The 19,131-nt window shown below is 36.5% G+C and overlaps 1 protein-coding gene across 25 annotated transcripts in view; it reads right to left on the bottom strand.

Annotated features, from left to right (window-relative positions):
- The window catches only part of TBCEL (tubulin folding cofactor E like), an 86,886-nt gene that overhangs the window by 20,641 nt on the left and 47,114 nt on the right, over positions 1-19,131 (bottom strand). For 4 of the 25 annotated variants that reach the window (XM_084974475.1, XM_084974474.1, XM_084974477.1 and 1 more), the window contains one exon: positions 19,036-19,076. In XM_084974475.1, the coding sequence (XP_084830601.1) occupies positions 19,046-19,076 (31 nt within the window). In that variant the 3' untranslated portion in view covers positions 19,036-19,045. 25 annotated transcript variants of the gene reach the window in all.

Here is a 19,131-nt window from a genome sequence, read left to right as displayed (position 1 = left end):
GGAGAAAAAAACTGTCTCTTCAGGAGTTCCCGTCGTGGCGCAGTGGTTAACGAATCCGACTAGGAACCATGAGGTTGCGGGTTCGGTCCCTGCCCTTGCTCAGTGGGTTAATGATCCGGCGTTGCCGTGAGCTGTGGTGTAGGTTGCAGACGTGGCTCGGATCCCGCGTTGCTGTGGCTCTGGCGTAGGCCGGTGGCTACAGCTCCGATTCGACCCCTAGCCTGGGAACCTCCAGATGCCGCGGGAGCGGCCCAAGAAATAGCAACAACAACAACAACACAAAAGACAAAAAAAAAAAAAACAAAACTGTCTCTTCAATAAGCAGTGATGAGAAAATTGGACAGCTACATGTAAGAGAAAGAAATTAGACCACTCTCTAATACCATATACAAAAATAAACCCAAAATGGATCAAAGGCCTAAATGTAAGATCAGATACCTTAAAACTACTAGAGGAAAACAAAACAATCAGAAAGGGGTAGAAGACCTAAATAGTCATTTCTCTAAAGAAGACATACAGATGGCAAAAGATGCTCAATATCACTAATTATTAGAGAAATGCAAATCAAAACTACAATGAGGTATCACCTCATAGCAGTCAGAACGGCCATTATTAAAATGTCTACCAACAACTGGAGTTCCTGTCGTGGCTCAATGGTTAACAAATCTGACCAGGAATCAAGAGGTTGCGTGTTAGATCCCTGGCCTTGCTCGGTGGGTTAAGGATCCAGCGTTGCCGTGAGCTGTGGTGTAGGTTGCAGACGTGGCTGGGATCCCGAGTCACTGTGGCTATGGCATAGGCCAGCAGCTTCAGCTCCGATTCAACCCCTGGCCTGGGAACCTCCATATGCCACAGATGCGGCCCTAGAAAAGACAAAATAAATAAAATAAAAATAAAAATAAAATAAAATAAAATATCTACCAACAATAAATGCTGGAAAGGATGTGGAGAAAGAGGAACCCTCCTACACTGTTGGTGGGAATGTAATTTGGGGCAGCCATAATGGAGAACAGTATGGAGGTTCCTTAAAAGACTAATAAAAACAGGGTTACCATATGATCCTGTGATCCCACTCCTAGACCTATATCCAGAGAAAACTCTAATTAGAAAAGCTACATGCACCCAATGTTCATAGCAGCATTCTTTACAATAGCCAAGACATGGAAGCAACCTAAGTGTCCATCAACAGATTAATGGATAAAGAAGATGTGAGATATGTAAGCTAGACAGAGAAAGACAAATATTATATGATATTGCTTATATGTGGAATCCTAAAAAAATCATACAGAAGAACTTATATACAAACCAGAAATGGAACCACAGACACAGAAAACAAACATATGGTTACTAAATGGTAAAGGGGGAGAGAGATAAATTAGGAGTTTGAGATAAACATATATGCACTATTACATATAAAAGAGATAACCAACAAAGACCTACTGCATTGTACAGCAAACTATATGCAATATTGTGTAATAACTTATGAGAAAAGAACCTGAAAAAAGGTATATATGTATGTGTGTGTGTGTATATGTATATATATAAAACCAAATTACTTTGCTGTACTCCTGAAATGAATGCAGTAAATGAATTATACTTCAATAAAAAATACCATAGAATTGAATAAAAGTTAAAATATAACACATCAAAACATGGGGTGCCAGCAGTATTGAGAGTAAAATTTATAGCACGAAATGTTTATTAGTAAAATCCTCAAATTAAGAATCTATATTCCTACCTCAAAAACTAAAAAAAGAAGAGCAAATAAAAGCAAAAGGAAGGGGATAAGCAGAAATTAATGGTTTTTTTTTTTTTTTAAAGGAAAACAACACTAAAAATTACAAAACATTGCTAAAAGAAATTAATGAAGACACAAATAAATGGAAAGACATTCCATGTTCATGGACTGGAATATGTCATATTATTAAGATGTCTACATTATAGTACTCAAAGCAATATACAGATTCAATGCAATCTCTATCAAAATCCCAATAGCATTGCTTTTGCCAAAATAGGAAAAAAAAAAATCACCCTCAAATTCACACTGAATCTCAAATGATCCTAATTAGTCAAAACAATTTTGAAAAGGAAGAATATAACCAGAGGATTCACATTCACTTACTTCAAAACATATTACAAAGCTACAGTAATCAAAACAGTGTGAAACTGGCATACAGACAGACATATGGACATAAGACTGACATATTCCAGACCAATGGACTAGAGAGGGCAGCAATAAAACCTCATATTCATGGTCAAATGATCTTCAATAAAGGTGCCAAGACAACTAATAGGGAAAAGACAGTTTCTTCAACAAATGGTTCTGGGAAAACTGAATATCCACATGCAAAAAAGAAAAGAAATTGTGCTCTCATTTTATACCACATACAAAAATTAACTAAAAATGCATTAAAGATCCAAATGTAAGATCCCAAACTATAAAACTCCTAAAAGAAAATATAGGGGCAAAACTACATGATATTGGATTTGGCAATGATTTCTTAGACATTGCACCAAAAACACAGATAACAAAAGCAAAAATAGATATATGGTACTATATAAAACTTAAACTTTTGCACATCAAAGGATACAAAGAACAGAGCTAAAAGGCAACTTACAGAATGGGAGAAAATATTTGCAAATCATATATCTGTTAAGGGGTTAATATTCATAATATAAAATAAATAAATACATACACAACTCAATAATAACAACAAAAGTCAGGTTTAAGAGTGGGCAGAGGACTTGAACAGACATTTCTCCAAAGATGACATACAAATGGTCACTAAGCACATGAAAAGATGTTCAACATTACAAGTCATCAAAGAAATATAAATCAAAACCATTATGAGATATACCACTTCACATCCATTAGGATGGATACTATTATCAAACCACAAAATAAGTGGTGGTTGGTGGAGAAATTAGAACCCTTGGTACTCCTTGTGAAATTGTAAAATGATACAACTACTATGGAAAACAATATGGTGGTTCTCTAAAATTTAAACAGAGAATTACTATATGATTCAGCAATTCTTTTTGGGATTCAAAAGAATTGAAGCTGGGTCTTGAAGAGATAGCTGCACACCTATGTTTCATGGCAGCATTATTCCTAACAGCCAAAAGGTGGAAGCAAACCAAATGTCTACTGATGGATGAATGGGTGAACAAAATGTGCTATATGGATTCAATGTAATAATATTTAGTCATAAAAGGGAAGGAAATCCTGCCACATGCTACACTTGGATGAACCTTACAGACATTATGCTAATGCTAAATGAAATAAGTTAGTCACAGAAAGACTCTATGATTATTTTTATATATAGAATCTAGAGTAGTCAAATTCATAGAGATAGAAATAGAATGATGGTTGTCTGGTGGTTGCAGGGAGCTGGAAGGAAAGGGTGATGGAGAGTTGATGCTTTATGGATACAGAGTTTCAGTTTTGCAAGATAAAAAAATGTTCTGGAGGTTTGTTGCACAACAGTGTAAAGGTACTTAACACTACTGAATTACAGTTAAAAATGGTTAAGGTGGTAAATTTTGTCATGTATTTTAGTGTAATTAAAAAGTTTTAAATTGTTTTAAATGATAAAAAAGGGAATTAATGCCAATTTTACACAATCTTGTCCAGGAAGGGAGGATAAATTTACCAACTCATTTTATTAAGCCAGGGTTACTCTGATGCCAAAAGCACATGGAATACAGTTTTTGTTTGTTTGTTTTGAAGACTACTACACAGGAGTTCCCATCATGGCTCCCAACTAGTATCCATGAGGATGTGCGTTAGATCCCTAGCCTTGCTCGGTGGGTTAAAGATCCAGAGTTGCCATAAGCTGTGATGTAGGTCACAGACATGGCTCGGATCCAGTGTTTCTCTGTCTGTGGCATCAGCTGGCAGCTGTAGCTCTGATTTGACCCCTAGTCGGGAACTTCTATATGCTGCAGGTGTGGCCCTAAAAGGACAAAAAAAAAAAAAAAAAAAAAAAAGAATACTACATACTAGTATCTCTCATATTAGTAGTAGAACTTAAACACAAAAATCCTCAGCAAAATATTAGCAAACTGAATACAACAATGTATAGAAAGAAATATACATTATTACAAGTAGAATTTATTCTAGGTATGCAAGGCTGGTTCAACATTTAAAACTCAATCAATATAGGTCACACATCAATTGGCTAGAGAAGAAAAATCATATAATATTTATGATACAGAAAAGCACTTGAAAAAAATCCATTTTTGGTAAAAACTCTCAGTATGTTAGAATCAAAGGGGGACTACTTGATAACATCTACAAAAAAACCTATAGCTAACATTATCCTTAGCTGTAAAGCATTATACTTAGTGGTAAAAGACTGAATGTTTTCCCCTAAGATTGGGAGAAAAGCACTCTGATGCAACATAGTACTAGAGGTTCTAGCCACTGCAATTAGGCAAGACAAAGAAATAGTCATACAGATTGGAAAATCAGAAATAAAAATTTTCATACTTGCAAATGACATGAAATAGTGTAAATCTAACAAAACATTTACACGACTTCTATGTTAACAACTATAAAATGCTTATGAAAGAAATTTGTTTAAAAAGCCTAAATAAATGAAGAGACATACTGTGTTCATGCACTGGAAGATCTAATATATTAAATATATCAATCTTCTCCAAATTGACCTGTAAGTTTAATAAAATTCCTATCAAAATCCAAGCAACATTATTAGTAAATGGATACAAGTTTAGTATAAAATTTACATAGAAAGGCTAAGGCCCTAGAATAGCTAAAACAATCTTAAAGAACAAAGTGGGAAGAATGTGATATCAAAACTTAGCTGCTGTAATTGGTACTGGTGGGACAAGAGAGACACAGATCAGTGGAATAGAGCAGAAAACCCAGAAATATACCCACACAAATATATTCTTTCAATTTGTTAAAAAGTTGCAAAAGCAATGCAATGGGGGAAGACAGCCTTTTCAACAAATGCTGCTGGAAAAACTGGACAATCACAGGCCAAAAACAATGAACTTCAACCTAAACCTCTAACCTTGCACAAAAATTAACTCAAAATGGATCATGGATTTAAATGTACAATGTAAAATTATAAAACTTTAAGGAACAAAAGAGAAAATCTTCAATATCTACGGCTAGGCAAAGAGTTCTTGACACTAAAAACACAGTAGATAAAAGGAAAAATTGATCAATTGGTCCTCATTAAAATTAAAAATTTTGTGCTGTAAAGCTCATGTAAAGACAAGCTACAGGCTAACAGAAGATATTTACAAACCATAGAACTAGAATATACAAAGAGCTCTCAAACTCAAAAGTAAAGAAAGAAACAATCCAGCCAAAAAATGAGCAAAAAATCATGAAGAGATACCCCACTGAAGAGCCTTTACAAATGGCAAATAAGTTCATGAAAAGCTTTTCAATAGCTTTGGCTATCAGGGAAATGAAAATTAAAATTATGAATATATACCGATAAGAATGGTTAACATAAAAATAGTGACAACACTAAGTGCTGGCAAGAATTCAGAGAAACTTTATCACTCATTTATTGCTGGTGGGAATGTAAAACGAAACAGTATAGCAGTTTCTTATACAACTAAACATGCAATTACCATACTACTCAGCAATTCTACTCCTGAGCATTTATCCCAGAGGAATGAAAACTATCAAAAGAATATTCATAGATTATTTTATTTGTAATAACCCCAAACTGGAATCAATCTAGATGTCCTTCAACAGGTGAATGGTTAAATAAACTGTGGTACACACACACCACGGAGTTTTTTAGCGTTTGTTTTAAAATTGTATTATTCTTCAGCAATAAAAAGGCACAAACTATTGATATATACAACAATTTGGATGAATCGCTATGGAATTATGCTAAGTGGAAAAAAATCTCCATAGGTTACAGATTATATGATTCCATTTATGTAACATTTCCCTTCCTTCCTGCCTGCCATGGTGTGCAGCGGCTTGATGTGGGATCTCGATTCCCAGACCAGGGATTGAACTTGGGCTGCAGCAGTGGAAGCGCCAAGTCCTAACCACTAGACCACCAGGGAACTCCTCCTTTTAAACAACATTTTTGAGCCAGTAAAATTTTAGATTAGTGGTTGCTAGGAGACAGGGATGGGAGTGAGGGAGTGGGCAGGGAGTTGAGCATATAAGGTTATAAAAGGGCAACCTAAGAGATCCTTGTGGCGATGGCCATGTTCAGTATCTTGACAATGGTGGTAGATACATAAACCTACACATGCAATAAAATGTATAGAATTAAACACACATACACATACACAAATATACACAAGGAAACTGGAGAAATCTGAATAAGATCAGTGGACTCTATTAATATTAAAATTCTAGTTGTGATACTGTACTACATTCTATAAAATTTTACTACTGGGGGAATGGGTAAAGACTATATAGGATCAGGCTGTATTATTTCTTACAACTGTATGTGAATCTATAATTGATCTCAATAGAAACTTCAGTTGAAATAAAAAAGGCTACATACTATATGATTCCATTTATACAACATTCCAGAAAAGTCAAAACTATGGGGATAGAAATCAGATAGTGGTTGCCAAAAACTGGGAGTCAGAGGAAGATCTGTGGAATACAAGATCTGGGGGAGGGGACGGAGAATAATAGAACTGTTGCATATTCTAATTGTGTTGGTGGCTACATATCTGCAGTGTTTGTCAAAACTCAGAAATGTATACTAAAAGGGTAAACACTAAGTCTATGACAACTGCACCTCAGTAAACCTGACTTTAAACAAAGGACACTACTAAAAGATTATCATGTAGCAGGACAAATCAAGAAGAAAGAGGAGGAAATAAATATTAGTAGGGATGAAAAAGGAGATGAATGTTGATATAGTACATTTTTAAATCACAAATATGGTGATTTAATTATGGAATGATACTGAAGATATATTGATAAGTAAAAAAGGCAGTATGTATATTGCTTTGGATAGTTTATGTACAAAAATATGTACTGAATAGCAATGGGAACTATATCAAGAAACTAGTATCAGTAGTTGCCTAGGGACAAGCACAAGAGTGGCTACTAAGGATAAAAGTGGGAAGATGTGATCTTTTGTCTATACCCTTAAATTTTTTTCAATTAGGTATTATATGGAAGTTATTACCTAGTCCAAATTAAAATTAAAAAGAAGAAAATAATTTAAAGCTTAAACACCTACCCACAAATCATAAGAACATTATGAACGACTATAAACTTTTAAACTTAAATGAAACAATTAATCTAATAAAATATAAAATTACTAACCCATGTGACATCAACCTTACAAATATTTTCTCAGGTCAGTCTCCAAAGGCAACAGAAACCAAAGCAAAAATAAACCAACGGGACCTAATCAAACTGATGAGCTTTTGCACAGCAAAGGAAACCATAAAAAAAAAAAAAAAAAAAAGACAGACTACAGAAAGGGAGAAAATAGTTTCAAATGATGCAACTGACAAGGGCTTAATCTCTAAAATATACAAACAATTTATACAACCCAACTGAAAAATGGGCAAAACACCTGAATAGACATTTCTCCAACAAGCACATGAAAAAATGCTCAACATCACTGATTATTAGAGAAATGCAAGTCAAAACTACTAGGAGATACCACCTCACACCAGTCAGAATGGCCATCATTAACAAGTCCACAAATAACAAATTCCAGAGAGGGTGTGGAGAAAAGGGAACCCTCCTACTCTGTTGGTGGGAATGTAAGTTGGTACAACCACTATGGAAAACAGTATGGAGGTACCTCAGAAAACTAAATATAGAACTACCATATGACCCAGCAATCCTACTTTTTGGCATATATCCAGACAAAACTTTCCTTGCAAAAGACACATGCACCCACACATTGACTGCAGCACTATTCACAATAGCCAAGACATGGAAGCAACCTAAATGTCTATCCACAGATGAACGGATTAAGAAGATGTGGTATATATACATAATGGAATAATACTCAGCCATAAAAAAGAACAAAATAATGCCATTTGCAGCAACATGGGTGGAACTAGAGACTCTCATACTAAGTGAAGTAAGTCAGAAAAAGAAAGGCAAATACCATATGATGTCACTTATATCTGGAATCTAATATATGGCACAAATGAACCTTGACACAGAAAAGAAATTCATGGACTTGGAGAACAGACTTGTGGTTGCCAAGGGGGAGGTGGAGGGAGTGGGATGGACTGGGAATCTGGGGTTAATAGAGAAGTAAACTATTGCATTTGGAGTGGACAAGCAATGAGATCCTGCTGTATAGAACTCGAATTATATCTAGTCACTTGTGATGGAGCATGATGGAGGATAATGTGAGAAAAAGAATGTATATATACACACGTGACTGGGTCGCTTTGCTGTACAGTAGTAAATTGACAGAACACTGTTAACCAACTATAATAGAAAAAATAAAAATCATTATAAAAAAAGAAAAAAAGAAAATTACCAACCCAATTCATATTATGCAGCTAATATAGCCTTTACAGAAAAACCCCAGAAAAGAACAGCAGGAAAGAAAATGACAGGTTAATTTTAATTATGAAAATAGATGGAAACATCCCAAATGAAATTATAAAATTAAATTCTGCAGTGCTGAAAAAGAACACTTAATATTTTACAACCAAGTTCAAAATTCCAGAAATGCAAAAATGGTTCAATATCTGAAAAGTTATCATTAAAATTTATATTAACAGAAAATAAAACAAAATTCAGATTAACAGAAAATAATATGCTCATCCCACAGAGAAGGAACAGTCTATAAAAAAATCAATATTCATTCATAAAAAAGTTCTTAAAAAACAGAGACAGTAACTACCTTGATCTGATGAAGGGAACCTATCAAAAACCCACAGTGTAAGTCCTATTTCATATCAAAACACTTCACATTGAAACTTTGGAAGTAGTCTTTTTAAAGTGAATAAAAAGATAGAGAAAAAGGATCTCTTTTACAGTTCATTTAAAATATTATACTGGAGGAGGTCATATCCAAGACACAAAAAAAGATACAAAAATATTTGCAGATATGACTGTCTACATAGAAATCTAAAAGAAAGTAAAGATTAACTATCATGCATCAGCAAGATTAATAGATACCTGATCAACATACAAAACTAAATAGTATTCTTACGCACCAGCAACAACCAATTGCAAAAAAGAGCAATGACAAAAAAAAAGGATTTCATTTAAAATAGCAACAAAATGTATAAGATGCCTAGAAATAAATTTAACAGATATGTAGGGCCATTGTGAGAGAATTAGAAACTTGATAAGCCAGTCCTAAAATCCACAGGGAAAAGGACCTGAAGTATCTCATCTGAATCTAATCTAATATTAATCTGAAAAAGAACAATTAGGTGGGGAAATGTACCCTTTGTGGGAATTCAGACAACTGTATTTTAACAATGTAATTGTGCAATTTCGTAACAGTATAGGAACAGACAAATACACAGTGGAACAGAACAGCACCCTGTCAGAGAACCATGCATGCACACATATAAAAACTAGATAAATAACAGAGGTGGCACAGATAATGGTGAATACCAATTATCCATATGGGAGAAAAAACAAACCCTTAGATCTCTATTTGACACTATACACACACACAAAAAGATTCCAGGTGGATCAAAGACATAAATGTGAAAACACTTTTAGAAAAAAACCCAGGAGATGATCGTCAGTCATCTTTGGAAACGATTTCTTAAAATAAAATGGAATAAGAAAAAACCAAAAGGATTAATATGTGTAATATTAAATTTTTAAACTTCTTTTCAACACAATACAAAGCGAAAAGATCAGACTGAAAAGCTACAGAGAAGAAACTGCAATAGATATTGACAAAGAATTATAAAATTCTACTTTATATTTTAATGACTATGCAAAATATAGTAAGTAGACCTCAAGGATACACATCAAATTCTTGGCTACTTCTTGTAAGGGAACAGGACTAAGAATAAAGGCAAAATGGTACTCTAATTTTACCTGTAATGTTATTTCTTTCAATTAAGATATACAAATGAAGTTAAGAGTAAAATATTAACAACAAACAGTTGTGAACATGAGTGTTTTATTATTCTCAATATTTTTTTAATTCTAAAAAATAAACAAAACCAAAAAAGATAAAACTGCCCCCCCCAACCCGCCCAAAACAATAATTTAGACACCAAAAGATGATTTCTACCAAGACCATGATTTAGGAGGGCTGGTTCTTATTCTTTCTCTCCTTTGCAGCTGTATTCAAATTCTCATACATAACTCCAATCAAGATTAGGAAGGTAGCCTATCTTCTGCTGGGCTGGGAAAGTGGCAAGAAGTCAAAATCAAGTCCAGGGTAATTGGAATGACAAAGGCTGTACGCAGTAGGGAGAGCTAATATTTCCAAGGCTCTCCATGGTGCCCAAGGAGAAAGCCCCTTTTGTTTCTCATCAGACTCTCAGATGAATGTGAGGAGTGCTGTGTCACGGCCCTTGTCAGAGGATGATGGAGCCTGGCAGTATGGAACCCCAGGAGACTCGTGTCCAACGGAGGAATGTTCCTTCACAACAGCAGGTCCTCTGTCTAGAAGGAATATGAGGTAACGGACACAGCACACTAGGATTTCTCCAGCATCCAAGACAAAATAAGCCTTCATTAAGGTGGTGTCCAAATACAGGCCACTACCCTACTCTCATAATAACATGAAGATACAATCAGCTCTATTTAGAAGAGACATTAGTCTGAAGCAGGAGAAAACATACTCTCCATATTTTAAAAAGCTAGTTACTACTAATGACAATCTAGTAAGCACTTGAGGAATGCCTACTCTAATCCCTGACATCATAAACAAGGATTGCCCAGGGCATAGTTTAGGGACTCCTTGGGACAAAGATAAAGTGAGGTGCTAAAAGAATAAAAGCAAAGAAAAGCCTTTAAGGAAACTTATTTCTGGCTTTGCCGCTCTGTCTCTGACAACAGAATTTCTTGCTATCAAATTCACTGGTGCTATGCCTCTCATAACTCTTTAAAAAAAACAAAACTTTAAAGTCTGAAAAAAAGAGACATCTCAGATCAATGAATTTATCTCCCTTGACTGTCCTCAAAAACAAAAGGAAACCGTTGGAATCTGAAAGATACAAGATATGTTGATTTCAAAATGAAAAGTTACACGGTTTTTCTTTTTCTCTTTGTTTCTCTTTAAAACTAAACAGAAGAGGACTGTGTATTAGTTGAGTACTAAATAAAGAATTTAGATTCACTCTCTCAAGAGGAAATTAAGAGATAAATTCCAAACACAAAATAAAGGGAAAAGTGATGAATACAGGCAACGTGGACAGACAGCTGGTAAATGGCAAGGCAAAAACAATAAGCATGTACACTGTAACATGTACAGGCTACATAAACTTGGAGGTTTCTTCCTCTGGAAAGAATGTTTATACCCCTAGAAAAGTAAGGGCTATAAATACCAGTAAACATGTAGAACTTCATAAAGTGTTTTCCTAGGACTACTCTGCAGTGAAATTCAGTCCTAACACGTGTACCTTTGTAAAAAGACATAAAGGGCCTCCAGTACACACACCCTGCTTTACTCAAGGCTCACTTATTAACGAGGTCCCTTTGTCTCTCTCAGCTTCTCCTGGATATAATCCAAAATCTACCCACATAACTTTCCCACTTGAAGCCTTTCAGTGATTTTCTGCTGCAGGCTTGGTCTCCGGCATGACATACCAATGTCTTGGATGGCCTCCCTGGTTCTTACCTTCCTCCCCACCGTTATCTGCCACTACTTTCCACTTAATTGCTTTTCACTAAGTCATAACGAAACTGCTGTAGTTCACTCACCACATATAAAGAGTCTGGTACCCCTGTGCCTGAACTCCCCAAGTACTCCCTTCTGTCTGGAATATTCTCCCCTCACTGTCACCAGATTAACTCAGTAATTTTCTAGGAAGTCACACTGCTTCCAGCAGAGCTAAGTACCCCTCCTTTGTGCTCCCAGGGCAACATTTGAAGATTAAGTCCTTTTCTTCAAGAGTTGCTATATTGCTAGGTACTATTCTGGGGATTGAAGCTTGAGCAAAGTACAAATCAGAAGTCCCTGCTTTTACAGAGCTTACAGTATGATGCAGGGGAGACTACAGTACGATGCAGGGGAGACCACAGTACATAACAAATGCTAAGTTTGGTGTTGATGAATAAGAAACATAACAGTGGCTTAAGAGACTGACAGCAGACAGAGATGTACTATTTTAGACAGGTTGGTCAGGGAGGGAATCTCAGATGAGGCACCAGTGAGGGAGAGCCATGTTAACTCGGGATTCCAATCAGAAAAAAAGAGCAGAGGTCTGAGGTGGAAGTGTGCTTGGTATGTTTGAGGAACAGCAGGGAAGTAAGAGAGAGAGAGAGAGAGAGAGAGTGTATGTGTGGTTAAAAACATACTTGAGTTCCTATAAACTGGCTGCCTTGTGGAAAAAAAGCTATGGGGACAAGGGTGGGTATAGCAAGGCCAATTGTACCAGGGAAGGACAAATCTGACACCATATTAAATTTGTTACTTTTACTGTAACCATTGTATTGCTCTTGCTACAAGTTAAGAATGTTGCTGATAACCCGAAATACACAGGAGGGCCCATTCTCAAGGCTCTGACTTGTAAAGGTACAATACTTTTCATTTACAGAGAGATAAAAAGTTGCAGAACAGAGAATAACATCTGTCTTGTTGGAGGTTTACAGGAACATTTGACCTGACCTATGGGATAGCTGCAAGAACAAAGGATTCTGACACTAAGAAGTTTGCAACAACCAACCACACCACCTCCCCTTTTACTAGTATAAAAGAAGTCTGAATTCTAACTCCAGTAGGATGGTTATTTGGGACACTAGTCCACCATCTTCTCCATAGGCTGGCTTCTAAATAAAGTCTCTATTCCTTGCCCCAACAACTCATCTCTCGATTTACTGGCCTGTTGTGTGGCAAGCAGTATAAGCTTGGACTTGATAACACAATTAGAAACTACTATAATAATACAGGTAAGAGATGAGGAAGGCTTGAACTAAAATGATGGTAAGAAATAGTAAAATTCTATACATTTTTGAAAGCAGACTGAAAAAGCAAGACAAAGCCAAATGACTAGACATGGGGTGTGGGAGAAGGAAATCAGGGATGATGCCCAACTAGTAACTGTGAGCAACTGGGAAATTGGAGAGGTAGAGAAAAATGTGCAGAGCAGAAGATAAGGCAGGGGAGGCAGGGGCCAGGGGCCAGGCAAAGGTTAAGGAGAGACCAAAGTTCACTTTGGGACACATTAGATTTAAACATTCAGGTAGAGATGTCATGTAGGTATCTAGAAATACTAGTCTGGAAGTGAGGGGCAGATCAGAGCTGAAGGTATAAATTTGGCAATTATTTGAATATAAAAGGTATGAAAAGCCACAGGACTGGATACAAGAATCTGAGGATGAATACAGAAAAGAAGAGGTCCAAGGATCAAATCCTTGGGTAAATGGATTTTCAGAGGTTGGGAACCTGAGGAGGCTCCAGCAGAGGAAATATATCTCTAGCTTAGCCCAGATGGCAAGCTTCTTGAGAGCAGACACTACTTTTTTTGTTTTATCTTCAACTTCTGGCTTAGTGCCTCTTAGTTCATCACAGGTATTCAGTAAATAAATTAAACTGTCCTTTGAAACCCAGCTAGAATCTAGAGTTATTTCCTAGAAGTTCTCCTGGTCAAATATGAGAGGCCAATAATTGAAATATGACCAGCCCAGTGAGGACATCTTTTCAACCACCTGCAGCACACACTGCACTTATTTTGAAATCACACACCACTGCTACACAAGACCTGAGGAGACAAGGCACAGATGAAGGCTCTAAAAGAAAGGGTCTATTGACTAGAAAAGCAAACACTGTGATGTTTAAAGGCCAAAAAATCACAAAACAGAGATTTTTCATTTTCTATTGTTTCACAAAGTAAATAAACATGAAACATATGGGCGATTCTTAAGGTTTCTTTTGGTGTTAGTCCATTATTACCATAAACAGCTATAGTAGAGAGGCTGAACTTCCAGCTCCACCTACCAGTAGAAGGCAATAAAAAGGATAATTGAGCACTGGTAAGAAATTATAACACTCTGAAAAAGTATGTCTCCCTTCTGTCCTCTAAACATTTTATTCTGTTCATCATAAACAAGTTGAAATGATTCACGTAACTGGAGCTTATATTTTATTCTGAGATAGGAACACAGAATATGTAAATTTCGAGATCAGCTGTAAAGTCTTCTCTTGCCAAAATGACTAATCACATGGAAACAGATGTGTGTGAATAATCCAACTGACTCACAAAGTAACTTGGCTACCATAAAGGACACTGAACCTATCATAATGACTTTTTATTCATGCCCTCAAAGGACATTTCGGCCAACTTTTCTTACTTGTGTCTTAAGTTTAACAGAGGTATTTGGTGTTTAATGACACAAAACAGAAAAATAGGAGGAGGAGAAGCTCAGGGAACCTAACAACAGGTGAAAGATGCTGCAGAAGTTAAAATTACAGGAAAATCAAGTTAGACACTGATCTTAAAAAACCACAGTCAAGTAAAAAGGAATGTTTTCTTCAAAATGAATGGATACCTCAATTCTACCAGGAAACTAAAGCTCAATGTGATTCTGTATGAAACACTGAATTATCCAGCAAGTCAAATCTTCACCTTTTACTAACTATGCACTGTGCTATTCATTATTCATTGGCATTTGGGGGAGAAATTACTCATATAACTTGTAAGACAATTAAAGAGATGATAAGTATAGTACTAACCCCTTGTTTATATATAACTCTTAATTCGTAGTGAATGCATTTTAATATAAATTCCTCTGTGCCTATTTGCCATTTCATCTTACATCAGTATGAACACTATTACAGTTCTTTTTAAAGTGTCTACATACTTCCTGGCACACCAGAGTGGCTCAAAAACCATTCCACCAGGGTCTTACAAGAAAACTACCAGAGAACATTTACAATAGTGGATGTATGTCGACTTTGGCTGTCCAGCATCTGAATGCACTTCTGATTTGAGGGAAACCCAAAACAGATGAGAAGCAGCAGCCACTTCCCACTACAGAAGCTAAAGGGGACTAGATATTCTCTTTCTTCACCCCCCAAAAGCTAGAACATGGGAAGGTAACATAAACCTGTCCAACTACAGCTGGAATTTTACTTAAGATGTGATTCAAGGACACAAATAACAGAGATTATTCACAGCAGACAGAGAAGGGTCAAGAATTCAAAGGCACTGCTCCAAAAATTTGAAGGCAATGAAGTCTAGCTGCTTGCTGATGACTATCCAGCACCCAGTGTAAGAAGCATAATGCTTGAATAGTGGGGTCTACAGAAATCTTGGCTGTGCCTTGCTTCCCATCAATCCTGCCCAAGCCTAATTCTCTAATTTTGTCAATTCTGGGGGCTACATGGTTTTTATTATTACTGTTATTATTATTATTATTACTATTTTACTAAATTCCTATCCTACGTAAGTTGGCTAGAGCTGATTTCTGTTGTGTATACTAAGAGCCTGCTTCCAGGGAGTAGATTACTGACAATAGTGCCTCAGGTAATTAAGGGCACTCTGGGATTAGTTTCTGGTCTAGTAGAGGCCAGTGAATATCATATAGGTGTTCATAGAAGGGATTCTCAAGTCCTTGACATGGAGTGGTGAAATAACTAATTTTCACTTGAGTTCACATGAGATGCTCTAGGAGGTTGAGAGAGAGCTACCACAAATACAACAATATGAAGGGCATGAAGAATTCAACACTACAAAGTAAGAGATCTGCTATTCTAAGGGCACAAGATACCTTACATAAAGAGAATATTAAGGTTGGATTCCTATATACTAGACTTCAGGCACGCACTAAAAGAAAAAAAAAATCTTTTCTCTCCCTTAAAGCAACTGCAGTAGCTATAAAAACAAATACACAAGGTTTGATGCTCTAGGTTGCTGAATACAGGTCAGTTAACTTTGCATCCATGTTGGGAATGTTCTATGGAAGTTTAAGCTATGATTGGTTGGAGAGAGACAGAGACAGAGACAGAGAGAATAAACTGGATTGGGTGTATAAAGGAGGATTCTGAGGATCTGGGAATATCCTGAATCCCTAAATCCTCACTTAGCCCCACCTCCACCACCCCCTCCTCACCCTCCCTTGCTAGCTGAGTCCAGGAGATTGTTCTTCTGTTGCTTGAAAAGGTAATGCCTCAGGGGATTACCTTGCAAGTGTAAAGTAATCCTCCATTGTCTCATCCTTCCACATAACCACTCTAGTCCACTACCATCAGAGCATCACATGGTCTGAAGGGCGAATTACAAAAACATCAAAATATTTACAAGACTAGTCATTTACATGGACAAACATAGAAAAAAAAAATACAGGAAATACAGAAAACGAGTGTTCACCAAGCAAAGAAAAGTAATTCTACATCTAGCTGATTTTGTGTAGGCTTATTACCAGAGGTTCTGAATTCAAAAACCTAGCCTCAGTGGCTAGCTTCAGTGGTTTGGAACCAATTGAAAGTGGTTCTAAATTTTTGTCTACTGGGCTGATTAGAAATTGGACTCAATGGTGGTCTATGCCAAAGGAAGCTGAGCTGTCACAAATTCTTTGGGATAACGTGGAAGGAGGAATTAAAAAACTTTAGGACAGAGGAATGATGGAAATGACTGTTACCACATGACCCCTTCACCCATACTCCATCTATCAACACTAGTAGGACCCAGAGACACATCCCTCTCCAAGGCCTTGAAAAATACATTAGTGAGGAGAGCACTCGCATCTTTGGAAAACATTATAGGCCAGGGATGCTGGTAGGAGACACTGAAATCAGGTTGCCCATTTCAATAACGGGAAAGAAGGAAGAGACCAAGCAGTGGCATATTACTACTAGTAAGTAAGAAAGCAGGCATAAGTACATAAATAGGTAGCAACACCAGAGTGGTAATTAGAACGGCTTGATCATATAAAATTTTTTTTTTTTTTTTTGGTCTTTTTAGGGCCGTACCTGCGGCATATGGAGGTTCCCAGGCTGGGGGTTAAATCAGAGCTGTAGCCACTGGCCTACACCACAGCCACAGTAACATCACCACCAGATCCAAGCTACCTCTGAGACCTACATCACAGCTCACAGCAACAATGGATCCTTAACCCACTGAGGGAGGCCAGGGATCAAACCTGTGTCCTCATGGATACTAGTCGGATTCATTTCTGCTGAGCCACAATGAGAACTCCCTATATAAATATTTTGCAGTAGCTAATTGATCACTGTCTATGTAGGATTAAAATAGGTTATCTCATTTCATGGAGAGAGAAATGCGTGTTTTCATTTATTCAAGGAATCTATGAGGGTAGGTAAGAATCATTTATATATATATGGGGGGAGTTAAGTAGTTAAAGTGTCAAACTATAGTAGATGCTCTTCTTTGCTGAATTGTTCCTATTGGGGGTGGGGGGAGTCCCAAGACCAGGCGAAGCAAAATGCAACCTCTTGTTGCAGAAGCCACACAGGAACTGATAATTTCCTATCTCTTGGGAGGCAGAGTGTAGGCATAGTCAATCAATTGGTCAGATGGACAATTTTGACCCTTAGGAAATGAAGCAAAGGTTAGTGAGAGATTATTTTCAACTTGTATGGTGAAATCAAAAGTCCATGCCATGAGTGCAAGTGTTCAGTGCTCAGAGTCCAGCACTGCAGTGCCAAGAGAAATATATAAAGCAGACTCTAAGTTGAAACCTTGGCTATCCTCACCTCCCTTAGTTCCTGTCTAAACTAGGTTCTCCAGCACATCTAACAACTCTTTTAGTTTCTCAACATCCTTCCAATAAATTCCTCCCAATTAAAGATGATTTCTATGACACGCATTCAAGCACACGGACTACTACAGAGGCATAAATGTGCCTTAGGACAATTATGCCATCAGGGATGGAAAACAATTTACTGCCTATATATGTGCTGCTTCTTGCAGCAGACTAGAAGTTAAGTAAACCATAATAACAGAATTATGCTCAAAGCAAGAATATTTATGTCTTCTATTAATAAGTTAGATTGAATCAAATGAAACAATAGCTACCTGACCACTTTTTTTAACAGAAAAAAATTTTCATGTGTTTTAACCTAGTATTTCTGGGTTATGTTAAAAGGCATAATAGTATTTCTCCTTACCTAGCTTTAAGCTAATTTTAAAAGACTAGCTTCAAAAATCTTACTTAATTTGCCTATTACTTTTTAAATATTTAAACCTTAAACTTTTTCTGATAATACCGCAAAATCTTTTCATACAGCACTGGTTGAACCTTACAGAATGTCGACACCCCTTAAAGTGTATAAATAAAAGAGAATTCTGGGAAAAAATAACATTCGGTAAGAATGAATTCAAATCACAGAAATTCACAACCAGAAGGACAAAAAAAATTGTAACTGGATGCAATGTGACTCACATTCAGTTCTAACCTGCATCTTGTTAGTCTGAAACTCTTTTTGTCAAGTGAGAGTTTATATTATTCATAAAGTCATTAAGAAAATAATATAACTTTTTGGGTAACTGATTCTAGTTTACAACACCCAGAAACTTGTTTGAAGGTCTTTCTTTCTTTTATATTTACCTATAACATTTCCAGAGTATTAGACTTTACAGAGTATGAAAGGCAGTTTCTCACCAAACAATATATACTAATTCTTCATATTCTTAAAGATGCTAATTTAGGCCTCAGCAGTTCTCTTCATACTCAACCAGCTTAATTCCTTTAATATTTTCTCAGGAGTCTATTTTCTATTTTTTGTTCCATATTCCCTAAAGCTAGTACACATTTGCTAAATCTTCCAAAGAGCAGAACGTAGTATATCCTAGGCACAGATGCAATGGGAGAGAAGAGACCAGTTTGGGGGTAGGTGACAATCTGCTCCTGGAGAAGGGGATTGAAACAGAATCTATGATATGGAATATGGAGTGGGAACTACTGGAAGCAGTCAAATACTTACTTACCCAGCCATTCTTAATACATGTGCAAGGCTAGAAGAAATACACTGTGGAAAATGAGATAAAACAGGTTTGCTTTTTGTGTTTCTTCCTTTATTTTTT

Source organism: Sus scrofa, chromosome 9 (assembly GCF_054392235.1).
Source record: "Sus scrofa isolate SSC_HxYL_T2T_F1_AM1 chromosome 9, Sscrofa_HxYL_maternal_Yorkshire_Landrace_v2.0, whole genome shotgun sequence".
Lineage (NCBI taxonomy): Eukaryota > Metazoa > Chordata > Mammalia > Artiodactyla > Suidae > Sus > Sus scrofa.
Note: the sequence above shows the minus strand (reverse complement) of the source record. Positions and strands in the feature narration are given on the sequence as shown.